This window comes from Malus domestica, chromosome 03 (assembly GCF_042453785.1).
Source record: "Malus domestica chromosome 03, GDT2T_hap1".
In the NCBI taxonomy this organism is placed as follows: Eukaryota; Viridiplantae; Streptophyta; class Magnoliopsida; order Rosales; family Rosaceae; genus Malus; species Malus domestica.
In genome coordinates, this window is record NC_091663.1 from 18104236 (window position 1) to 18126342 (window position 22107).

Here is a 22107-nt window from a genome sequence, read left to right on the forward strand (position 1 = left end):
AATATTCTGTAATGACAACAGAGAGTTGCGAGTCCGTTGTTAAGAGCACTCACTCTTGCGCAGTAGTGGTTCTATTTACCACAATTTTGATGCTTAGGTGCGCTGAAGTTAACAAATTTGTTAACAGTAATTGCGCAACATGGACGCTGACATGTATGTGGACACTGGAAAACTTACATGCTTTAGAAAACTTCATGACTTGGATTAAAATTTTAATTTATATATAATACCCAAAATTCAGTTGAGCTCATTTTAACAGTTTGATTCACATCGCAAGTAACTTGTAGTTCAATTAGTTAAAAGCATTTGTCCTTGCATTTGAGGTGCTGTGGTCGAATTCTCCTCCCTATAGTTTAATGATTCACATCATAAAACGAAACATAATCGTAAGGGATGGACACGATGCGGTTCAGCTTGGTTCCATTCTCAAATCGGAATCGGAATTGAAAAATATCAACGGTCAAGTTCAGGACGGTTCTGTTTAAATTTATTACTAAAATTGTACAAGTTTAATCACAAAAGTTCGGTTCATGCTGGTTTACGATTCCAGATACTAAATCATTTCAATCTTGCAATCATATATTTAGAGCGCATAAAAAAAGTCAAAAGGATTTTTATAGTAAAAGATAGTAAGTGGATCATACGTCGAAGAACATGCATGACTAATCATAAAAAACGATGAACTACAATAGAAGAAGATTTAAATGTTAAATGGCACCAAAACTTTTCAAAGTTAATGAAATTTATTCATATCAACAATTCACAAAACGTAATCTAACAAATTTAGTTTGCTAACCCATTATGGTTACTAATTGTACAATCTAAAAACGAAAGACTGAAGCACTCTTATAAAGAAACATGATCAAGCAGTTGAAATTCATAACATTTTCAAAACCCAATTAATTATATCTTTCCAAGGTTCTGTTCCGTTCTAAGCAATTCTGCCAACGTAAAAATTGAAACCGAAACCGGTATAAACGGTTCGGTCTAGGTCTTGAACCTATGTTGATTTTTTTTGTCAACACCGTTTGTTTTATCTCAATTCGATTTGATTTTGTGGTTTCACGTTTTTATATCCACTCCTAATTGTCATTGATAGAATGCAAGATGATCAATGAAACAATAACCAATGAACAAAGCCACCAACAGTCTAGTATTATTCATCTCTACCATGGAAGAGTATAAATTTGACTCTCCTCAATAAAATGTTTGATTCTAAATTATAATTGGTTACAACTTCTCTCCGTGGTGAAAGCCTTTTTCTCCAAGCTAAGAGTTCTTATCACTGTTTGTGTGAGACTTTCAAACTCAAGAAAATCTGGTGGCACCGACCCTAGCTTCGGGCAGGTCGGTTGCTATTTCCTCCTTGCTTTCTTTCTCTTTTGTTTTCCTTGCCTCTACTGCTTTTTCCCCTAAATTTTTACTACAATTTGCCCGTTTCCTTTATCCCCGAGGGTATAACTCTTCCCGGCTCTTCCTTGGTTTGATATTCAGCCATGCATCCTACTGAGATCGTGCGAAAGTTCCGGTGTATCCACCGGCTCGAGTGTTTCCAACATCATCACTTTCTTTTTGTTGTCTGTCGGTTCCGGAAGTGTGGTTCATGGATTTCCACGGGCTTCATACTAGTAGTTGGCTTCCCTCGCTTAGTTGTCAGCTATCCCTAGTTTATGGCCCTGCTTAGGTAGCAAAGTGGGGTAGGATGTGGCGATACCCATTAGTGGATAAGGAGTCAGATGTATTGCCTGGAACTGGGTCGGTGGAGAAAGCTGTGGAAGCTTTTGGTTTTAGAGGTTTTGTGTTAATTTTGGGCCCAACTGTTTTTGGGGTCTTTTCTGTTTTCTGGTGTTTTAGGCCTATTTTTGTTTGTTTATTATATATAGTCTTTTGGGCATTCGGTTTGTTTGTATGCTTGTATTTGGTGTTCAATCAAAATGTCCTTTCACCAAAAACAAAAAAAAATATAATTGGTCCAATATCGTTGTTTCAGAGAGAAAAAACTTAAAATGGAATGGCCAAGCCCACTGACGCGGACCGGATACAAACCCGGAGTGGATAGTGGTGCGAATTGAAGACCGAAACGGTTGTCGCGTACGATTTTCGGTCTCAACAACCCACTCGCAGAAGCAGTGGCAGCATAAGAAGATGAAATAAAAATCAAGATATTGGGTAAGCACAATCTTTTGTACTTCTTTCAATCATCTTATTCTTCTACGATACGATGCAGTGAAATTTGATTGTTTGCCGTTGGATTCGGCTAATGGTTTGGATATGTGTGTACGAGTTGAGCTTGCACGCCATATGTTTGATAAAATGCCTGAATGAAGTGTGTTGGCATAATTCATCTGAATTCGCACTCTGTTTGTTTGCTCCAGCTTTTAAGTTTTAGAGGTGAGATGATGAGAAGGCAGGGGCAGTATGGTGATTCGGGTGCGAATGCATATGCCACGGCTGCTCCGATGCACCATATGTCTGGTCAAAGGATGGAGCACAATTCTAGCCATTTCGAAGAAAGGCTGGAAGCTTTCACTCCACCTCCAGAGAGGGAGAATCCGTATGCAACTTCAAAATCAGAGGACCAGTGGAGATGGGAAAGAGATGGGTCCAAAGGGTCAAATCCAGTGACATCTCATATGTACAATGAAGGTAAGTATTTCTGTCAACTCTCTCGCAGTCTCGTATACATACATGCTGAGTTTGCTGTGATATGAAATTATGAATTGCTAAATCTCGAAATCTTGTTACGTTTTTGTTTTGGTTAATGGGTATAAGTCAAGTTAAAATCTAAATTTTAAACTAAACCATATATTTTGTTGTTTGAAGTTCGTTTTACGCTCTCAAAATGTAGTTCTCACGGGTTTCGATTTTTCCAGACCTCCATAAAAGAGGTTGGTTGTATGCATTTTGTTTTAGTTGCTAACTGCAAAATTTGATAACTTTGGCTAGACCTCTCACTTTTTTCACGAATATGATGGAGCAATACCTGTTACCTATGCTGTGACGCTCAAGCTAGGAAAGGAGATGCACCTTAGCAGGGTTTTTGTACAGGAATTCCATTCTTGTTATGAAGACATCATACCATAATTGTTATGATCCTGAGTCATAATGGACAAGGAAATGGAATCTCTTGATTCCTGTCCTCTGTTTCCTTGATGATCTTAGTTCCTAATAAGAGATAGTTATAGACTTTCCTTTACAGGATATTCTATGGTCCTCAACGCGGATTGCTCTGAAATAACTCTTTTACCTAATCAGTGTCCTATACCAAATTTATCATACAGTCTTACCGATACTGCCACATCATTTTCCTCTATTTCTAGGTGCTGTGCAGTTAAAAAGTGTCCACATCTAAACCTAACTTTAGATTGACCCCTATACCCAAACATCTCATGACAGTTCTACTTTGAGGACTCTTCTTACGGTGAGGCATAAGTTTTCATTTCTTAATGAGGATTGATTATTCAAGCATCCCAATGAATTGAGAAAGTACTAACCTTTTCTCCCTTTGCTGCCTTCATCATGAATGCGGAAGTAAGGATCTTCATTTGCCTCTTATTCTGACCGTACTAAGATATTATGGACAACTCGCACATCTTTGTGAAGCTAGGGATGGTTTGTGGTGGCATATGCCTAAACTAGAACAGGGTTGATCCTGACATAGTGGATTGTATACATGATAATATTGAGCGTCATCTTCTCCCAATAATTCCATTTTCTTTTGTGAAGTGATAATAGGCTGCATGGAATCGATTTTCCATTGAACATCTTGGGGTTTAGGGTTGAAAACTTATTTTGTGAGAGGGTGATTAGTTGATCCTATAGTCATCATGCGAAGTCAATGATGGTAAAATTTGGCCTTTATGTCCTATCAAATGTTACCCCATCTCTCTCACCATGTTATCTCTCTCACCATGTTAGTCTATTGCCGTTGGTTACATTAAAGAACAAGGTCTAGTGTGCGGGTTTTTCAACACACCATTCATCCTGCACGACCCTTGGAGGCTCTTACATCAATTTGTATCTATCCTAGACACATGGACAAAGGGATCCTGGTCATTGGCTGTTCTTTTTTTTTTTCTAGTCATTTGGGCTTACGGGCTTTTTTGCTGGTTACATTAAAGAACAAGGTCTAGTGTGCGGGTTTTTCAACAATTGGTATCAAGAGCTAGGATCAAGGTGTTCTACGATGTCAAAAGGGAAGATGAATGCGGATCAAGGACATATGTTAAAGCCCTTTGACGGCAAGGATGATTTCACGGATTGGCAAAGGATGATGAAGAACGTACTGATACAACAGGATTTGGATGATGCACTCGATGGTAAGAAGCCGGAAAACATGACAGAGGCAGCATGGACTAAGGTTCTCAAGAAGACCAAGAGTTCCATCGAGATCCATCTCACAAGATCAGTTCGGTCACACATCACCGAAAAGATGACTGCCCAGGAAGCATGGGAAAAGTTGGAGAATATTTATATGGGCAAAACCGTGTCCAATAAACTTTTTCTAAAGGATGAACTATTCGGGCTTCGACTAGAGGAAGGAGGTGATATTGAACATCATGTATGCAGGTTCCAGAGTTGCATAGTTAATCTTCAGAAGGTCGAAGAAACTTACAAAGATGATGATATGGCCATCATCTTGCTGAGGTCTCTACCTTCGTCTTTCAAGCACTTTCGAACAACTCTAATGTTTGGAAAAGAGTCCCTGAAGCTTGAAGACGTAATTCAAGCTCTTCAGTCATATGCTAAACTGGATGATATAACTGAAAACTCTCAAGGCCTTTATGCCAAAGGCAAGGAGAGGGGGCGGGAAAAGACAAAGGAAGAGAAAATCAGCAATAGAGGTAGGTCAAAATCCAAGAAGAAAAAGGAAAAGAACGAAGGTTGCTTCGAATGTGGTTTAGCCGATCATTGGAAAAGGAACTGCAAGATTTGGAAAGAGAAGAAAGCCAAGATGGAAGGAAGCTCAAGTTCAGCTAGTGCAGTCACCGAGCACGAGAGTGACGAGGAGCTTCTTTCAGTAACATCAGGCTCCAAGGCTTTCACCAATTGGATTTTGAATACTGGATGCACTTTTCATATGTGTGCAGTAAGGGAATGGTTCGATACTTACAAGAAGTCAGCAGCGGGGAAGTCTTAATGGGGGATGATTCTTCATGTCCTGTAAGAGGAATCGTCACTCTTCGAATCAGAATGTTCGATGGGATGATACGAGCTTTAGGGAACGTCAGGTATGTCCCTAGACTAAGAACAATTTGATTTCCTTGGGTACTTTAGATGAGGTCAGTTATGAGTACAAGTCTAAAAAAGGAAGGCTTAGGGTAACCAAAGGATCGCTAGTGGTAATGTAGGGTGACCTACAACCCCAATAAGTTGTATAATTTAATTGGGACCACTATAGTCGGGGGAGCAGCTGTTTCTATAAATCAGTGTAGAAGACAAGATTGAACTCTGGCATCATAGGCTCGGGCACATAAGCCAAAAAGGGTTGCAAGAATTACACAAGCAAGGCTTGTTGGAAGGCGTGTCATCTTGCAAACTGGACTTTGTGAATACTGTGTTCTCGGAAAGCAAAGAAAGGTATCATTCGCAAGTAGCAGTGTAGATGACCGAAGCAAGGAGCAACTCAGCTATATTCACTCAGATGTTTGGGGCCCTGCACCAACTAAATCAAATGGTGGAGCCAGGTATTTTGTTACTTTCATGGATGATTTTTCTAGGAAGGTTTGGGTTTATTTCATGAAGTAGAAATCCGAGGTTTTTGCAAAGTTCAAGGAATGGAAAACAGAAACCGAGAATCAAACTGGAAGAAAGGTCAAGTACCTGAGAAGTGACAATGGAGGTGAATATACAAGTAATGAGTTCACCGATTACTGCAAGCAGGAAGGCATCATAAGGCACCTCACAGTAAAGAAGAATCCCCAACAAAATGGAGCTGCTGAGAGGATGAACTAAACTCTCATGGAGAGAGGAGCATGCGATTTCATGCAGGATTGCCTGATAGTTTTTGGGCAGAGGCTGTTAATCATGCAAGTTATTTGATTAACAGGTCACCATCTACAATTCTCGGTTTTAAGAGTGCAGAAGAGGTATGGTCTGAGAAGCCGGTGGACTATTCCAAGCTCAGGGTGTTCGGCTATAGTGCTTATGCACATATTCCAAGTGATGAAAGGTCCAAGCTCAAACCGAAGTCTACACATTGCATATTCTTAGGTTTTGAGAAAAGAGTTAAGGGTTTCAAGCTTTGGGATTTCAACAACAGGAAAAAGGTTGTCAGTCGAGATGTTGTCTTTGATGAGACAACCATGCCTCTTAATAAAGCCGAGAGCAGTAGGGAGAAGACGGACGATGCTGAAATTGAAGCAACAAAGATTCCATTAATCAGTTCAGATGAAGAAGAAGCTCAGGTGGAGCAAATCAAGCAAGAGGCCGAATCTGATGGTTTTGAGGAAGAAAAAGAGCATCAGTATCGTTCACCAGTTAGGAATCAGGTGGAGCAAGAAACAAGGCAGATTGAAGGCACTCCAATCCGCCAGACATCCCAAAGGGTTCAAATTCCAACCAACAATCCACCTGCATTCCAGAGATGCATAGCACTAGACAAACCAAATCAGAACAAGAAGAAGCCTGACAGATTTGGGTTTGACCAAGACGAAGTTAATTATGCTCTTAACATTAGTCAAGGAGATCTGACTACTTATCAGGAAGCTATAGCTAGTGATGAGCGAGATAGTTGGATAAGTGCTATGACAGAAGAAATGGAGTCTCTTTACAAGAACTCTGTTTGGGAGTTGGTTCCTAAGCCCAAAGACAGAAAGCTAGTTGGATGCAAGTGGGTATTTAGGAAAAAAGAAGGATTACATGAACAAGATGCTGTGAGATTCAAAGCAAGGCTCGTGGCTAAGGGGTACTCACAAAAGGAAGGGGTGGATTATGATGAGATTTTTCACCTGTAGTCAAGCATACTTCTATCATATTGCTTTTAGCTATGGCAGCTCAACATGACATGGAGATTGAGCAGATGGATGTGAAGACAACATTTCTTCATGGAGATCTAGAGGAGACGATTTTCATGGCTCAACCAGAAGGGTTTGTTGAATATGGGAAAGAGAACCTAGTATGTCAGCTAAGAAAGTCCTTTTATGGCCTGAAATAGTCTCCAAGACAGTGGTACAAGAGGTTTGATTCATTCATGCTAAAAATCAATTTTAGAAGATGTTTATATGACTGTTGCGTGTATTATCATGTGTTCCAAGATGGGATGATCATATTGCTATTGCTATATGTGGATGACATGCTAATTGCTTGTCAAGACAAGTCTAGAATTCAAGACTTGAAAAAGATGTTAAGCAAGGAGTTTGATATGAAGGATCTAGGTGCTGCACAGAAGATCCTTGGCATGGAAATTCAGAGAGATAGGACCGCTGGAAGGATTTGGATATCACAAGCCAAGTATATTCAGAAGGTTCTTAAGAAGTTCAACATGCAAGAAGCAAAGGTAGTTTCGACTCCTTTGGTGGCTCACTTCAGGTTAAGTGGGCAACAGTGTCCTACGTCCGAGGAAGAGCAACAAGTAATGAAGAATGTGCCTTATGCTAATGCAGTGGGCTGCCTCATGTATGCAATGGTATGCACACGTCCCGACATAGCTCAAGCAATCAGTGTCGTTTGCAGATACATGGCAAATCCAGGAAAGCAACATTGGGATGCAGTCAAGTGGATTTTGCGTTATTTGAAGGGTTCTTGGCGACAAAGGATTATGTTTGAGAAGCAAAAAGAAAATGTAGGGGTGTTAGGATATGTGGATGCAGATTATGCAGGGGACTTGGACAAGAGAAGGAACTTCTGGTTATGTGTTTACATGTGCAGGAGGACCAATCAGTTGGAGGGCATTACTGCAACCAATTACAGCTTTGTCGACCACAGAGGCAGAGTATATTGCTTTGGCCGAAGCTGGAAATGAAGTGATTTGGCTTAGTGGCTTGGTAAGTCAAATGGGAATCACTCAAGATTGTGTGAAGCTGAAGTGTGATAGTCAAAGTGCCATTCACTTGGCAAAGAATCAGGTTTTTACTGGAAGATCAAAGCACATTGAAGCAAGGTATCACAAAATTAGAGATTGGGTGGAGTCTAAGGAAATTTGGATTGAAAAGGTTCATACGGATGACAATGCTGCAGATTTCCTTACAAAGATAGTGCCAGCCAAGAAGTTCAAGCATTGCTTGAACTTGATCAATCTCGTTGATTGATTAAGGAGAAGCACCTCCTCACTTGAGGTGCAATGAGGCAAGAAGAAGATTGCCAAGGTGAAGACTCTTGAAGATTTCCAAAGCTGCTTCAAGAAGGTTCAAAGATACTTTGGGGTGCAATGATCAAGACTTGGTTTGACTCACCAAGGTGGAGATTGTTAGGATTTTGGCTTGTCAAATATGTCTTAGTTGGTTTAGGATTGTTTTAGGAGACCTAGAGGTATACCGATTCTTGTCCTAGAGGGATTAGGAAAGAATTTCAGTTTCCTTATTCAATTTAGGTTTGGATTTCTAGAAGTCTATTTGGATTTGGATAAGTGTAATTTCTTAATCCACTTAGAAATAGGAATTCAATGAGCTTTGGGACATCTAAGCCAACCCTATGTCTATAAATAGGGTGTGGCAAGGCTGATTTTTTAAGAGAGAAAGAAAACAGCCAGACAGCCAAGAGTTTTGAGATTAGTTCTAGGGTTTGCAAAAGTTCTGTAATCTCTATTATTAATCAAAGGAGCGGTGATTTCTCTACCTAGAGAAATCACAACTAGACGTAGGCAAAAGTTCTGCAGAACCAGTATAATTCTTGTGTGTTTCTAAGTTTTCTAATATTTGCTAGTTTAGTCAATTGCCGTTGGTTACATTAAAGAACAAGGTCTAGTGTGCGGGTTTTTCAACAACAACTTGTTCTCCCGGAATGCTCCTGCCTTAGAGCTCATTTCTTTGGGCTAAATGCTTTCGGTGGGCCTCCATAGCTAATCTAGCTACATCTTTGGCCTATTTTCTGGTGATTGTGCCAGCAGCAACTCTACAACTTTCCTTAGACCTCTTTTTCCACAATCCTTCATGTATTCCGACCTAGCCTTAAGCAAGATGTAAACTTAGTTTACTTCTATCTAATTCCTGGGTTTTCTTTAGCCAAATATCCAAGTATATGTTTAATCGGCTAATTTGACCATAAAATTTCATCTGATGTAGTGCACATAAGAGATAAATGTTGGCATGTTAGAAGCATAAAGAGTGCCTGTACCTTAGTTTAGGAAGATAATGAAACAGATCCATAATTCCAGGAAATTTTATAACTCAACAGTGGTAAACCTAATGTTGATTTATGAATTTTTGTCTCTGTGTCATATTTTAGACATCACATTCCTATCGTTTTACCGTCACTTGCAAATTATAATATAGAAGCTCCTACCTGAGGGGCAGCTGGATTAGGTGCTCAGATGAGGGCCTCTAGCTGATGATATGCCTTATACTTTCCTGGTTGATGCTTTGTATCCTCAAGTTCACATGCTTGGTTTGCAGGTCAAGGAGGTGATACATCAAGATCCTATTTCCAGGGTCAAAGGCCTGAATCAAAACATTCTTTGGAGAAACAGAGCAGCAACGATTCCCAATCTCAACCACTTAATGAAGCTATGGACCTTGGATATGAGGACAAGCCTTCATTGCAGACTTTTGAAGATTTTGAGAAGAAGTTCTTTGATGACATTAAAAAACTAGTGCATGAACAAAGTGATGCTGAGGATGCGGAAAATGCTAGGCATAGAGAGGTTAGTTTATATTTGGAAGTGAATTTTCTTTTTATTTGGATTCCCAATTTACTTTATTTGGGGTTTTGTGGTATACTTCCCAACCCCTTTTTTCCTCTGAAAAACAAATAATATTTTTAATTTATGAGGAAAAGTAAAAGTGCATAATCTATTAGTTAGCCTCGTCTTAGTATGCTTGACTTGTGAACTCATCTTTAAACACGACTTGACTAGTGCATTGCAAGTGTGGTGCCTCATAGCTGAGTAGATAAACCTTTTGATATTCATTTTCTGAACCTGATTTAAAGTGGTGGGAGAGACTAAGGATAAGTGCAGATTGGGTTGGGTTTATTAAGGCAATTATTAACTGAAAAAAGAATTTTAGTGAAACTATGACATAAATTAGGTGAAAGATATTTCTTTGTTTTTGTTATTATGTTCAGCTTTTGATTTTATTGTTTCTGTTTTATTTCTGCCTGTATGGTGATTGACTGATAGATTGTTGTGAGGTTCTTTATTTATTTTGTATTTTTATTCTTTGGATATATGAGGATTTTACCCGAATGTTATGAGGTTAAAATGCCTTTAGTTGACGTGTGTTTCTTAACTTCATGCTCATCCAATCATTTTTTTCCCTTTATTAATTAGGAATTATACATGTGTAGCTTAGTTGTTTCTTAAGTAATAGATCAAGCCATAGTAGATAGTAATTTTCATTGCTCTATCCTGTAGCAATTACTGGCTCGAACCTTCGTAGAATTATCAGAGAGACGGGCCAAGGGCCCACTTCCAACAACACCGATAGTGGCCCCACCTTGGTAAGTACCACCTACACAATCAGTAGGTGTGAGGTTTTATCACAAAAGGTTTCGGTATTAGTTAGAGTGGGGTCAGGATATTTAAACTCTTCTTTCCTCAGACATACAGTTGATGTGGGATATTTTAACAACCTTGATACCTGTAAGGGCTATCTTTTGCTTCAAAGGCTTGTTTTCACTGTTTTAGAACAAATATCTTTTTCTAAGTCCTAGACATAGTAGGAACTGCCAGCTAGCTCCCCCCTTTCCAGATCCAATTAAAACCGAGGAGAGTAACAAATGCTTTTTATGGGATCTTTTGCTGTTTCGACATAAGTTGAATTAATTGGTCCAAATGGAAGGAGAAACAAGGAAATTCAGAACTTCAAACATATACATTTGTACCGATCATAGATTGATGAACTATTACTTTTATATTATTCAAGGGCAGTAAAAGTAGCAAAACCTGAATGTGTTATTTATTATTTGGAATGTGAGAGCAAATCTTTATGACACATCATTGCGAAACTAGTGCATACACACAGATAGTGGCCCATGGATTAGTTTGGCCCGTCTCTCTGATAATTCTACAAAGGTTCAAGCCAGTAATTGTTACAGGATCGAGCAATGAAAATTACTATCTACTATGGCTTGATCTGTTACTTAAGCTACACATGTATAATTCCCAAACTAATTAATACAACAACAACAAAGCATTTTCCCACTAAGTAGGGTCGGCTATGTGAATCCTAGAACGCCATTGCGCTCAGTTTTGTGTCATGTCCTCCTTTAGATCCAAGTACTTTAAGTCTTTTCTTAGGGTCTCTTCCAAAGTTTTCCTAGGTCTTCCTCTACCCCTTCGGCCTTGAACCTCTGTCCCGTAGTCACATCTTCGAACTGGAGCGTCAGTAGGCCTTCTTTGCACATGTCCAACCCATTCATTCATAATCTTATCCTTTCTTGTGAGCTCACACCTCCAACGAAGCATCCTCATCTCCGCTACACCCATTTTGTGTACGTGTTGATACTTCACCGCCTAACATTCTGTGCCATACAGCATCGTCGACCTTATTGTCGTCCTATAAAATTTTCTCTTAAGCTTCAATGGCATACGACGGTCACACAACACGCCGGATGCACTCTTCCACTTCATCCATCCCGCTTGTATTCCATATATTCTGTCTTTGATCGGCTTAGGCGAAGATCTTTAGATTCCAACACTTCTCTCCAAAGGTTAAGCTTCGCATTTACCACTTCCTAAGTTTCATCTATCAACCCTATATCATTTGCGAAAAGCATACACCAAGGAATAACATCTTGAATATGTCCTGTTAACTCATCCATTACCAATGCAAAAACGTAAGGACTTAAGGATTGTTGATGCACAAAATCAGTGAGAACTTTGGTACAACAGAAAGTATTAAGTTTGTGACCTTCGCTAGATTGCTCCGGTCATTAGTGTGGATAAGTATGTAAAAGGATAGAGGTAAGAGAGCAAACACAAGATGTACGTGGTTCACCCAGATTGGCTACGTCCACGGAGTAGAGGAGTTCTCATTAATTGTGAAGGGTTTACACAAGTACATAGGTTCAAGCTCTCCTTTAGTGGCTACAAGTGAATGATTTAGTACAAATGGCATTAGAAAATATTTTGGGAGAATGATCTCCTTTTATAGAAGAGAGTTTCTAGCCTTATTCTGACATTGACACGTGTCGTGTTGTGATTGGCTTCAGATGTTGACACGTGTCACGCTATGATTTTGATTTTAATGTCGACACGCGTCGTTCTATGATTGGCCTTGACGGTATAACATTGACCGGTGCTCGGTAGTTTCGGGATTGGTCAAGTACGGTACAAACAATGCTCCCCTAAGTTCCCGAGTGAGGGAAGCTCCTCGGTTGGAGACTTGTAAGATCCAAGTCGCTGAGTAATCACGAAACTTCTAAGTACCGAAGTGTGGTATCGTCTTCACTTGCCTTATCTGTCTCGTAGGTAGATGTGGCATCTTCTCTGGAAGTACTCTTCCTCCGTCAAGGGGTGGTATCTTTAACTGGTGGAGATGCACAAGGTAATGTATCAATTTCACTTGAAGCTTACTTGTAGTTTCAGGTTTGGTCAAGCGTGATACAAACCATGTAGTAGGAGTCCTCCAAGTCGCCGAGCTAGGGGATCTGCTGAAAGGGGTGACATACAAGGTAAGCAATCAGAGCTCCAAGCAATTAGTCCCAGATCAGAAGTTTGATTTCGAGTTTCGGATTGTTCTCATTCTCCTTATCTTGCAGGCAGCATGAAGGATAAAGAGAAGAAAAGGAGAAGAGATGATATGAAATACCTTTGCTTTTGAAGAAGTAACTTTCCAAAGGCTTATTCTTGAACTGGGCTGGAGGGTTTTCTGGTTTCCTTTAGAGTATAAGGCCGACTGAAGAATTTGAGGGTCAAAACAAGTCCATCAAATCTAGAGTACGTTCGACTTTGCTGATATGGGATACTTTTGCTGTTGACAAAGTAGTGGAAATATCGGCACGTGTTCTGTTACGCTTGTCTCCACATGCTTCCTTGTATCCTTCTCACTTGCCCTATCTGTTCCTCAGTCAGATGTGGTATCTTCTCTGGAAGCATAAGATGTTGAAGATGAGTACTCGAGAGCAATGTCAGGTAATTAATCAGGTAAGGGTTCCAAGCAGTCAGTTCCTGATTGGAAGCTTGATTCCAAGTGCTGACTGATTGCTCTTTCTCCTTGATTTGCAGGTAAGAACAAGGCCAAAGGAAAAGACAGGGAAAAAGCATGATATGGGATACTCTTGCTTTTAACCCTGATAATATGAGATATTCTTGCTCTGGTGTAACTTGTTTGCAAAGGTATTATCGGGGGGAAAGAAAGCTGAGTATTTCGAGAGACTTCGTTGGGAGTGCCCTCTCAAATATTAGAAAGGGTTGAGCATTTTTGCAAGTCTGCCTGTCCGTTGAGGATGGAGGTCGACATATATAGGAGTCTCCCTAACAAGTAGTAATGTTATTCCTTTACCCTTCTTGGTCATAGCACTGTAGTGGGAGCTGCCAGCTTCACGTGTTTTAACTCTGTCAGAGCACTTTGAAAAAGTGGTCTGTGGTATCTGGAAATCTGATGTTGCGTGTGAAGATTACAGACAAGTTTTATCCAAGGAGATCTGGCTCTCGAAGTTGAGAAAGCGATGCCTCTTCGGTTTTCGAACAAGCGATCCTGTCGGGGATCTGGCTCTCGAGATTGGAGAACGATGCCTCTTCGATTTTTGAGAAAGCAATCCTGCTGGAAGTCTGGCTCTTGAAATTCGGAGAGCGGTCTCTTCGATTTTTGAGAAAGTAATCATGTTGGGAGTCTAGCTCTCGAGATTCGAAGGGCGGTGCCTCTTTGATTTTGGAGCAAACAATTTTGTTGGGAGTGTTTTCTCAAATGTGAGTAAAGGTTGGGCATTTTTGCTAGTCTACCTTGCCACGGAGCACAGAGGTTGACACACAGGGACTTTCCAATTATCCAGCAGTGGTGCTGTTCCTTTACCCTTGTGGGTAATAATATGGTAGCTAGATCTTCAAAATTTATGCGTCTAAACTTTGTTAGTGCTGTTTCTTTGCTATTCTTTTACCCTTATTGGTCATAGCGATGTAATAGGAGCTGCAAGCTTCACGTGTCTAAACTTTGTCAAAGATCTTTGGCAAAGTTATTTGTGGTACCCATGAGCTGATGTTGCGTGTGGAAAGTGGATGATTGAACAATAAGATTCACGTGTTTTCTACTTCACCAGAAATCTTCGACAGATTGCCCGTAATTTCCGCAAAGCTAAGTGTGCATGTGACAGGTGCTGACAAGGCTGAGAAAGCAGGTGACTCTTCGATTTCTGAGATCGGCCCTCGTGGTCTCTGAGCAGCCCAGCTTTTGAGAAAGCAAACGCCTCTTCGATTTTTAAGATTGGCCCTCGTGGTCTTTGAGTAGCCCAGCTTTTGAGAAAGCAAACGCCTCTTCGATATCTGAGTAGGCGCCTCTTCGATTTCTGAAGTTCCGTCGAGTGCAGATTTTTATAAAGGCTGGCATTAAGTTCCAAAACACACTTGAATCTCCACAAGTAGAAGCTCTCTTCTTGCACTTCTAAGATCTTGATTTGTCTGACCTCTTCTCTCTTCAACACCTTTGAAAATGTCTAGCCCTTCCGACTGTCGTTTTGACTTGAACCTTGTGAAGAGGCAGCCGCGCCTTCTCCAAACAACATATGGCGCCCATCCTTCTTATCCCCTACTGGTCCTCTTACTGTTGAGGATTCTGTGATGAAGAATGATATGACCGCTGTGGTGGTGGCCAGGAGTCTTCTCACTCCCAAAGATAACAGACTTCTTTCCAAACGGTCTGATGAGTTGGTTGTTAAGGATTCTCTGGCTCTCAGTGTTCAGTGTGCAGGTTCTGTGTCTAATATGGCCCAACGTCTATTTGCTCGAACCCGCTAAGTTGAATCATTGGCGGCTGAAGTGATGAGTCTCAAGCAGGAGATTAGAGGGCTCAAGCATGAGAATAAACAGTTGCACAGGCTCGCACATGACTATGCTACAAACATGAAGAGGAAGCTTGACCAGATGAAGGAATCTGATGGTCAGATTTTACTTGATCATCAGAGGTTTGTGGGTTTGTTCCAAAGTCATTTATTGCCTTCGTCTTCTGGGGCTGTACCGCGTAATGAAGCTCTAAATGATCAGCCTCTGATGCCTTTCCTTCTAGGGTTCTGTCCAGTACTGAGGCTCCGAGTGATCACCCTCTGGTACCTTCTCTTTCTAGGGCTCTACCGATTGCTGAGACTTATCCTAAGTAACCTTTGTGAAGGCCCCCTCTTGTTTGTTTATTTTGACTCGTGTATATGTACATATTTGTAACTTATCGGAGATATCAATAAATAAGCTTTGCTTCAGTTCAACGTATTGTGTTAAATACACCAAAGCATTCTTCACTAAGTTCTTTGAATTTTTCTTTTGTTGAAGCTTGTATGTTGAAGCTTTGTGAGTGAAGCATGTAGGTTGAGGTAGTGTTCCCTTAATTTCTCGAGTGAGGAAAACTTCTCGGTTGGAGACTTGAAAAATCCAAGTCACTGAGTGGGGTCGGCTATATGAATCTTAGAACGCCATTGTTCGCGGTTTTGTATCATGTCCTCCATTAGATCCAAGTACTCTAAGTCTTTTCTTAGAGTCTCTTCCAAAGTTTTCCTAGGTCTTCCTCTACCCCTTCGGCCTTGAACCTCTATCCCATAGTTGCATCTTCTAACCGGAGCGTCAGTAGGCCTTCTTTGCACATGTCCAAACCACCATAACCGATTTTCTCTCATCTTTCCTACAATTTCGGCTACTCCCACTTTACCCTGGATATCCTCATTCCTAATCTTATCCTTTCTCGTGTGCCCACACATCCAACGAAGCATCCTTATCTCCGCTACACCCATTTTGTGTACGTGTTGATGCTTCACCGCCTAACATTCTGTGCCATAAAGCATCGCCGGCCTTATTGTCGTCCTATAAAATTTTCCCTTGAGCTTCAGTGGCATACGGCGGTCACACAACACGCCGGATGCACTCTTCCACTTCATCCATCCAGCTTGTATTCTATGGTTGAGATCTCCATCTAATTCTCCGTTCTTTTGCAAGATAGATCCTAGGTAGCGAAAGCAGTCGCTCTTTGGTATTTCCTGATCTTCGATCCTCACCCCTAACTCATTTTGGCCTCCATTTGCACTGAACTTGTTGAACGGCTTAGGCGAAGACCTTTAGATTCCAACACTTCTCTCCAAAAGTTAAGCTTCACATTTACTCCTTTCTGAGTTTCATCTATCAACATTATATCGTCTGCGAAAAGCATACACCAAGGAATATCATCTTGAATATGTCCTGTTAACTCATCCATTACCAACGCAAAAAGGTAAGGACTTAAGGATGAGCCTTGATGTAATCCTACAGTTATGGGGAAGCTTTCGGTTTGTCCTTCATGAGTTCTTACGGCAGTCTTTGCTCCTTCATACATATCCTTTATAGCTTTGATATATGCTACTCGTACTTCTTTCTTCTCTAAAATCCTCCAAATAATGTCTCTTAGGACCCTATCATACGCTTTTTCCAAATCTATAAGGACCATGTGTAAATCCTTTTTCCCCTCTCTATATCTTTCCATCAATCTTCGTAAGAGATAGATTGCCTCCATGGTTGAGCGTCCTGGCATGAACCCGAATTGGTTGTCCGAAACCCGTGTCTCTTACCTCAATCTATGCTCAATGACTCTCTCCCAAAGCTTCATTATATGACTCATTAGCTTAATACCCTTATAGTTCATGCAATTTTGTACGTCGCCCTTATTCTTGTAGATAGGCACCAAAGTGCTCTTTCGGCACTCATTTGGCATCTTCTTCGTTTTCAAAATCATATTGAAAATGTCAGTGAGACATGCTATACCTGTCTCTCCCAAGACTTTCCACACTTCGATCGGTATATCATCTGGGTCCACTGCTTTTCTATGCTTCATCTTCTTCAAAGCTACAACCACTTCTTCCTTCCTGATTCGACAATAAAATGAGTAGTTTCTACACTCTTCTGAGTTACTCAACTCCCCTAAAGAAGTACTCCTTTCATGTCCTTCATTGAAAAGATTATGAAAATAACCTATCCATCTGTCTTTGACCGCGTTCTTTGTAGCAAGAACCTTTCCATCCTCATCCTTGATGCACCTCATTTGGTTTAGGTCCTTTGTCTTCTTTTCCCTTGCTCTAGCTAGTTTATAGATATCCAACTCTCCTTCTTTGGTATCTAGTCGCTTATATATATCGTCATAAGCCGCTAACTTAGCTTCTCTCACAGCTTTCTTCGCCTCTTGCTTCGCTCTTCTATACATTTCACCATTTTCATCGGTCCTATCTTTGTATAAGGCTTTACAACGTTCCTTCTTAGCATTCACCTTTGTTTGTACCTCCTCATTCCACCACCAAGATTCCTTTTGGTGTGGAGCAAAGCCCTTGGACTCTCCTAATACCTCTTTTGCTACTTTTCGGATACAACTAGCCATGGAATCCCACCTTTGGCTAGCTTCCCCCTCTCTATCTCACACACACTGGGTGATTACTTTCTCTTTGAAAATGGCTTGTTTTTCTCCTTTTGGATTCCACCATCTAGTCCTTGGGCACTTCCAAGTCTTGTTCTTTTTTCTTACTCTTTTGATATGTACATCCATCACCAACAAGCGATGTTAATTAGCCAAGCTCTCTCCTAGTATAACTTTGCAATACTTACAAGTTATACGATCTCCTTTCCTCATTAGAAGAAAATCTATTTGTGTTTTTTACGACCCACTCTTGTAGGTGATCACATGTTCTTCTCTTTTCTTAAATAAGGTGTTGGCTAAGAAGAGATCATATGTCATTGCAAAATCCAAGATAGCTTCCCCATCCTCGTTTCTCTACCCAAAACCATGACCACCATGAAAACCTCCATAGTTGTCTGTCTCCTTACCCACGTGTCCATTTAAATCTCCTCCTATAAATAACTCTCCGTCTGAGCAATTCCTTGCACCAAGTCTCCAAGGTCTTCCCAAAATTTCTCCTTCGAACTCGTATCCAACCCTACTTGAGGTGCGTACGCACTAATTACATTGATGAGTTCTTGTCCTATTACAATCTTGATTGCCATGATTCTACCTCCTACCCTCTTGACATCTACAACATCTTGTGTCAAGGTCTTGTCCACGATGATGCCAACACCGTTTCTTGTTCTATTTGTGCCCGAATACCAAAGTTTAAATCCTGAGTTTTCTAGATCCTTTGCCTTAAGACCAACCCACTTAGTTTCTTGTAGGCACATAATATTTATCCTTCTCCTCACCATAACTTCCACTACTTCCATATATTTTCCCGTTAGGGTTCCTATATTTCACGTTCCTAAACGCATTCTACTCTCTTGAACTCTACCCTTCTATCCTAGCTTCTTCAACCTCCCCCGTCTAATAGGATCAAAGTACTTCTTTTGTGTGTCCTGTGTAAAGTTGATAGGAGCATATGCTCCCAAACAACTTTGAGTTGAGTCGTTCAAAAAGAAGTTTCTATGGCCCTCTTGCTCATTTAACACTGCATCCAGGTGCCGATGGAGATACAGCGACCATTGCTCACTTATTACTGTGTTCGAGCCACACAGCCCGCCACTTACGGGTGACGCCCTAGATTTAGCGCGATTTCGTTCTAGATTCATTTTCATAAGGATTCGACGTAACCTAGGAGTGCCGGCTGTTGACTACCTGACGTCCTCTTCCTCCTCCTTTATCCGGACTTGGGACCGGCAATGTAAAATAAACTTACACAGGCAGAGTTCCCAAACTAATTAATAAAGAAAAAAAAAGGATTGGATGAGCATGAAGTTAAATCATCTTTAAACACAACTTGACTAGTGCATTGCAAGTGTGGTGCCTCATAGCTAAGTAGATAAACCTTTTGATATTGATTTTCTGAACCTGATTTAAAGTGGTGGGAGAGACTAAGGATAAGTGCAGATTGGGTTGGGTTTAGTGGCCCCTGGATGGGTCTGGGTTATGTATGTGTGCTTGATAATTCTTCAAACTTAGATTTGTTCAGAAGTTCTCCATGGATGGTATTACTCTCTTTTTCATGTTTACGCTTCCTTCCAGTCTTTTTTCTAAGGATAATGGTAGGGAGACCAACTTTTTAAACCAAATTTGCAAACCAAATAAGGTGTCACCAATAGGAAATAAGTTTGTTAATCGACACTTAACTAATAATCTAATCATTAACAATCACATAATTTGGTTTGCAAATTTGGTTTAAAAATTTGATCTCCCTAGCATTACCCTTTTTCAAAATAGAGAAAATTCGGAAGCTATCATTGAACCCCAAATTCATGGCTTATATATATTCGAACATGCTTAGGTATTCTCTGGATACCCTACGAATCAAACTTGTGCCTTTTGAAAGTATATTTTCCATTTACTCACCAGATGTGTTTCAGATTATAGTTAGTTTTCTTTAAGTCACTAAAATGAAATCAAGATGCGGACATGGCTGTAGCCGCTGTCTTCCTAAGCCATAAAACTGTTCTTATTAGAGAGGTTGCAAAGTGTGGATAACATGTACTTCTGGCAACTATATTTCTTTTCCTCGATAGAATACGAACTAAAAGGTTTCAATGTTTTGCGTATTCTTTCCTTTTTCTCACATCCTATCTTTAACTGAGGAGGAGGATTTATTTCATGATTTTATCTCATGTAGATAGATAATTTGAGATGTTCATTTGTCTTTGTTATTTATATCTTACATGTAAGTGCATTGTGTATGGGTTCTCAGAAAATTGGCGCGGTCAATGCTCAATACCAAGAACAGCTGGCAGCACTTCGGGCACGGCATGCTAAACGTAGAGATGAATTACTTGAGAAGGAATCAAATGCCCGACAGCATCAGTACCAGCAATTGGTGACAGATCGTTACCCGAACAGCAGCATGGGCGCCTCTGATCATCATGGGTACAGTGGAGTTGCAGCCTCGGCTCCTGTTGGTGAAGCACACCGAGGGTATAATACTGATCAATATGATTCCTACAGTGAGAGGGCTCGATTTCTTGGGGGTTCTCGGGATCATCGGTTTGAGCCTAGAGGTCCATATCCTGGAGGTCGTGTCTATGATACTGGTTCACGGTATTACTGATTGGGATTTGGATCCTCTCCTGAGCTTAAGGAGAGGATCCTCCTGACCAACATATATGGGCCGTTGGATGAAAATCCAACGGCTATAATTATTATAACTTTAAAGGGACCCTCTTTTTTGTAGCCGTTGAATTTTCATCCAACGATCCATATATGTTGGTCAGGAGGATCCTCTCCATTAGCTCAGGAGAGGATCCAAATCCTACTGATTGAGCATTATGTTTATTCTCTTGACCAGGTTTATGCAGTATTCGGTTAGGCAGGTTTTAATAATAGTAAGACTTATAAATGTGAGTTATGTTTTGACTAGTTTTTGGGTGTTGTTTGGCTGAATGATGTCACGGACTGTGAAATGGTTGCAAGAGAGAATGTCTCCTCATACAATGTAGTCTTTTGACTAGTGTTGGTAGTATCGTTGATAGTAGTAGTGTTTTCAAACATAGTATTGCACAACCAGTCATAATCCCCTCCGCCGGATCAATAAATTTCGAGAAAATTGTAGCAATGATCTCTTAATTTTAACCTATTGGAGCAATGGTGCCTCAATTAAAAATTCATGATCATTGGTTCTTTAACTCTTCAAAAAGTGCAGTTATGGCTCTTTTAATCAACTCTGTTAAAACTTATGTCAAACTGATCCACGTGCCAGTTGCCACGCATGTGAGGTTGAATCAAGGGCAAAATATGGGAAATTAAATGAAAAAAAAATTGTAGAAATGGTCCTTCAATTTTAATCCAATTTGAGAAATGGTCCATCAATTTTAATCCAATTGGAGCAATGGACCCTTAACTTTAATTCAATTGTATAAATAATTCTTCAAACATGACTCGTTTTGACAGAAATTCTAATAGAGTTGACGAAAATGACTAGGTCATGGATTTTTAGATGAAAGATCATTGCTCAAATAAATTAAAATTAAGAGATCATTGCTAAAATTTCCTCACAAATTTCAGGCGGAAGAAAAGGTAGCTAGAAAAAATCCAATCGAAACATTAAATCATTAAGAAATTAGCATTTCTCTCTTCCACGTCAAAAAGTTTCTCTTGCTTTATTCATGTGCCCAAGAATTCCAGTAATAGAAAAAGATTGGCTGGCTATACTTTGAACATTTTAAATGTAGGCTAAATTGGATTAATGATTTCCGTGATGAGAGGGTAATCGGAAGATAGCCCATGTGGTGACAAGAGTCGGATTTACTCATGGTGAACTCTATTAGAATTTAAGTCCAAAATTAACATCTCCCTCGTGTATCTATTAACCCATTCAACCTTCATAACCAAAAGAGAAAAAAACTCATTCATCCAAGACTATGAATTCGATGATCCATGCTTCGATTCCATTCAAATACTGAAAAACGAAATATTGGGTTGTGAAAGCTGACTTACAGATTAAGGATGGTGTGGTTGGAGCCTCTCTGCAGTAAAAGAAGCTTCAGGATTTGTAAAAATAAGAAAGAACCGCAATTTGGGTGGTAAATATAAACTTACTCAAACTTTACAAAATCTAAAGGTTAATAAATTACAAGGGATTGGATCCAAAAGCTTGAAACTTCACAACCTAGATCAAATCTCAGCCTCTGATGCCACTTAAGCGTGAAAGCAAGCTCATTTTTCTGGTTTTACCATAAAGAAAGCTCCTTTTTTCTTCTGGGTATCCTAGTTAGAGAAAGAGTTGAAATTTAAAAACTGGCTCAGATTGAATTAACCCAGAGAACACAAAAAGTGACACTGCTTTGGATCAGAAAATTTAAAATCCAATGAAATCTTTGGGGTAAGGGTGGGATTGTTAATTTTGGGTTAATGGAGAGTTCACATAAATGTTAATTTTGGGCTT

General features: G+C 40.1%; 1 protein-coding gene across 1 annotated transcript; it reads left to right on the top strand.

The window, feature by feature from the left end:
• Window positions 1–1255: 1255 nt before the first annotated feature.
• On the top strand, window positions 1256–20657 carry LOC103418923 (uncharacterized). The gene is made up of 4 exons (XM_070819092.1): window positions 1256–2169; window positions 2376–2646; window positions 9552–9799; window positions 19918–20657. The coding sequence occupies exons 2-4, from the start codon at window positions 2397–2399 to the stop codon at window positions 20272–20274; spliced, it is 855 nt and encodes a 284-aa protein (XP_070675193.1). The 5' UTR covers window positions 1256–2169; window positions 2376–2396; the 3' UTR covers window positions 20275–20657.
• Window positions 20658–22107: the final 1450 nt, after the last annotated feature.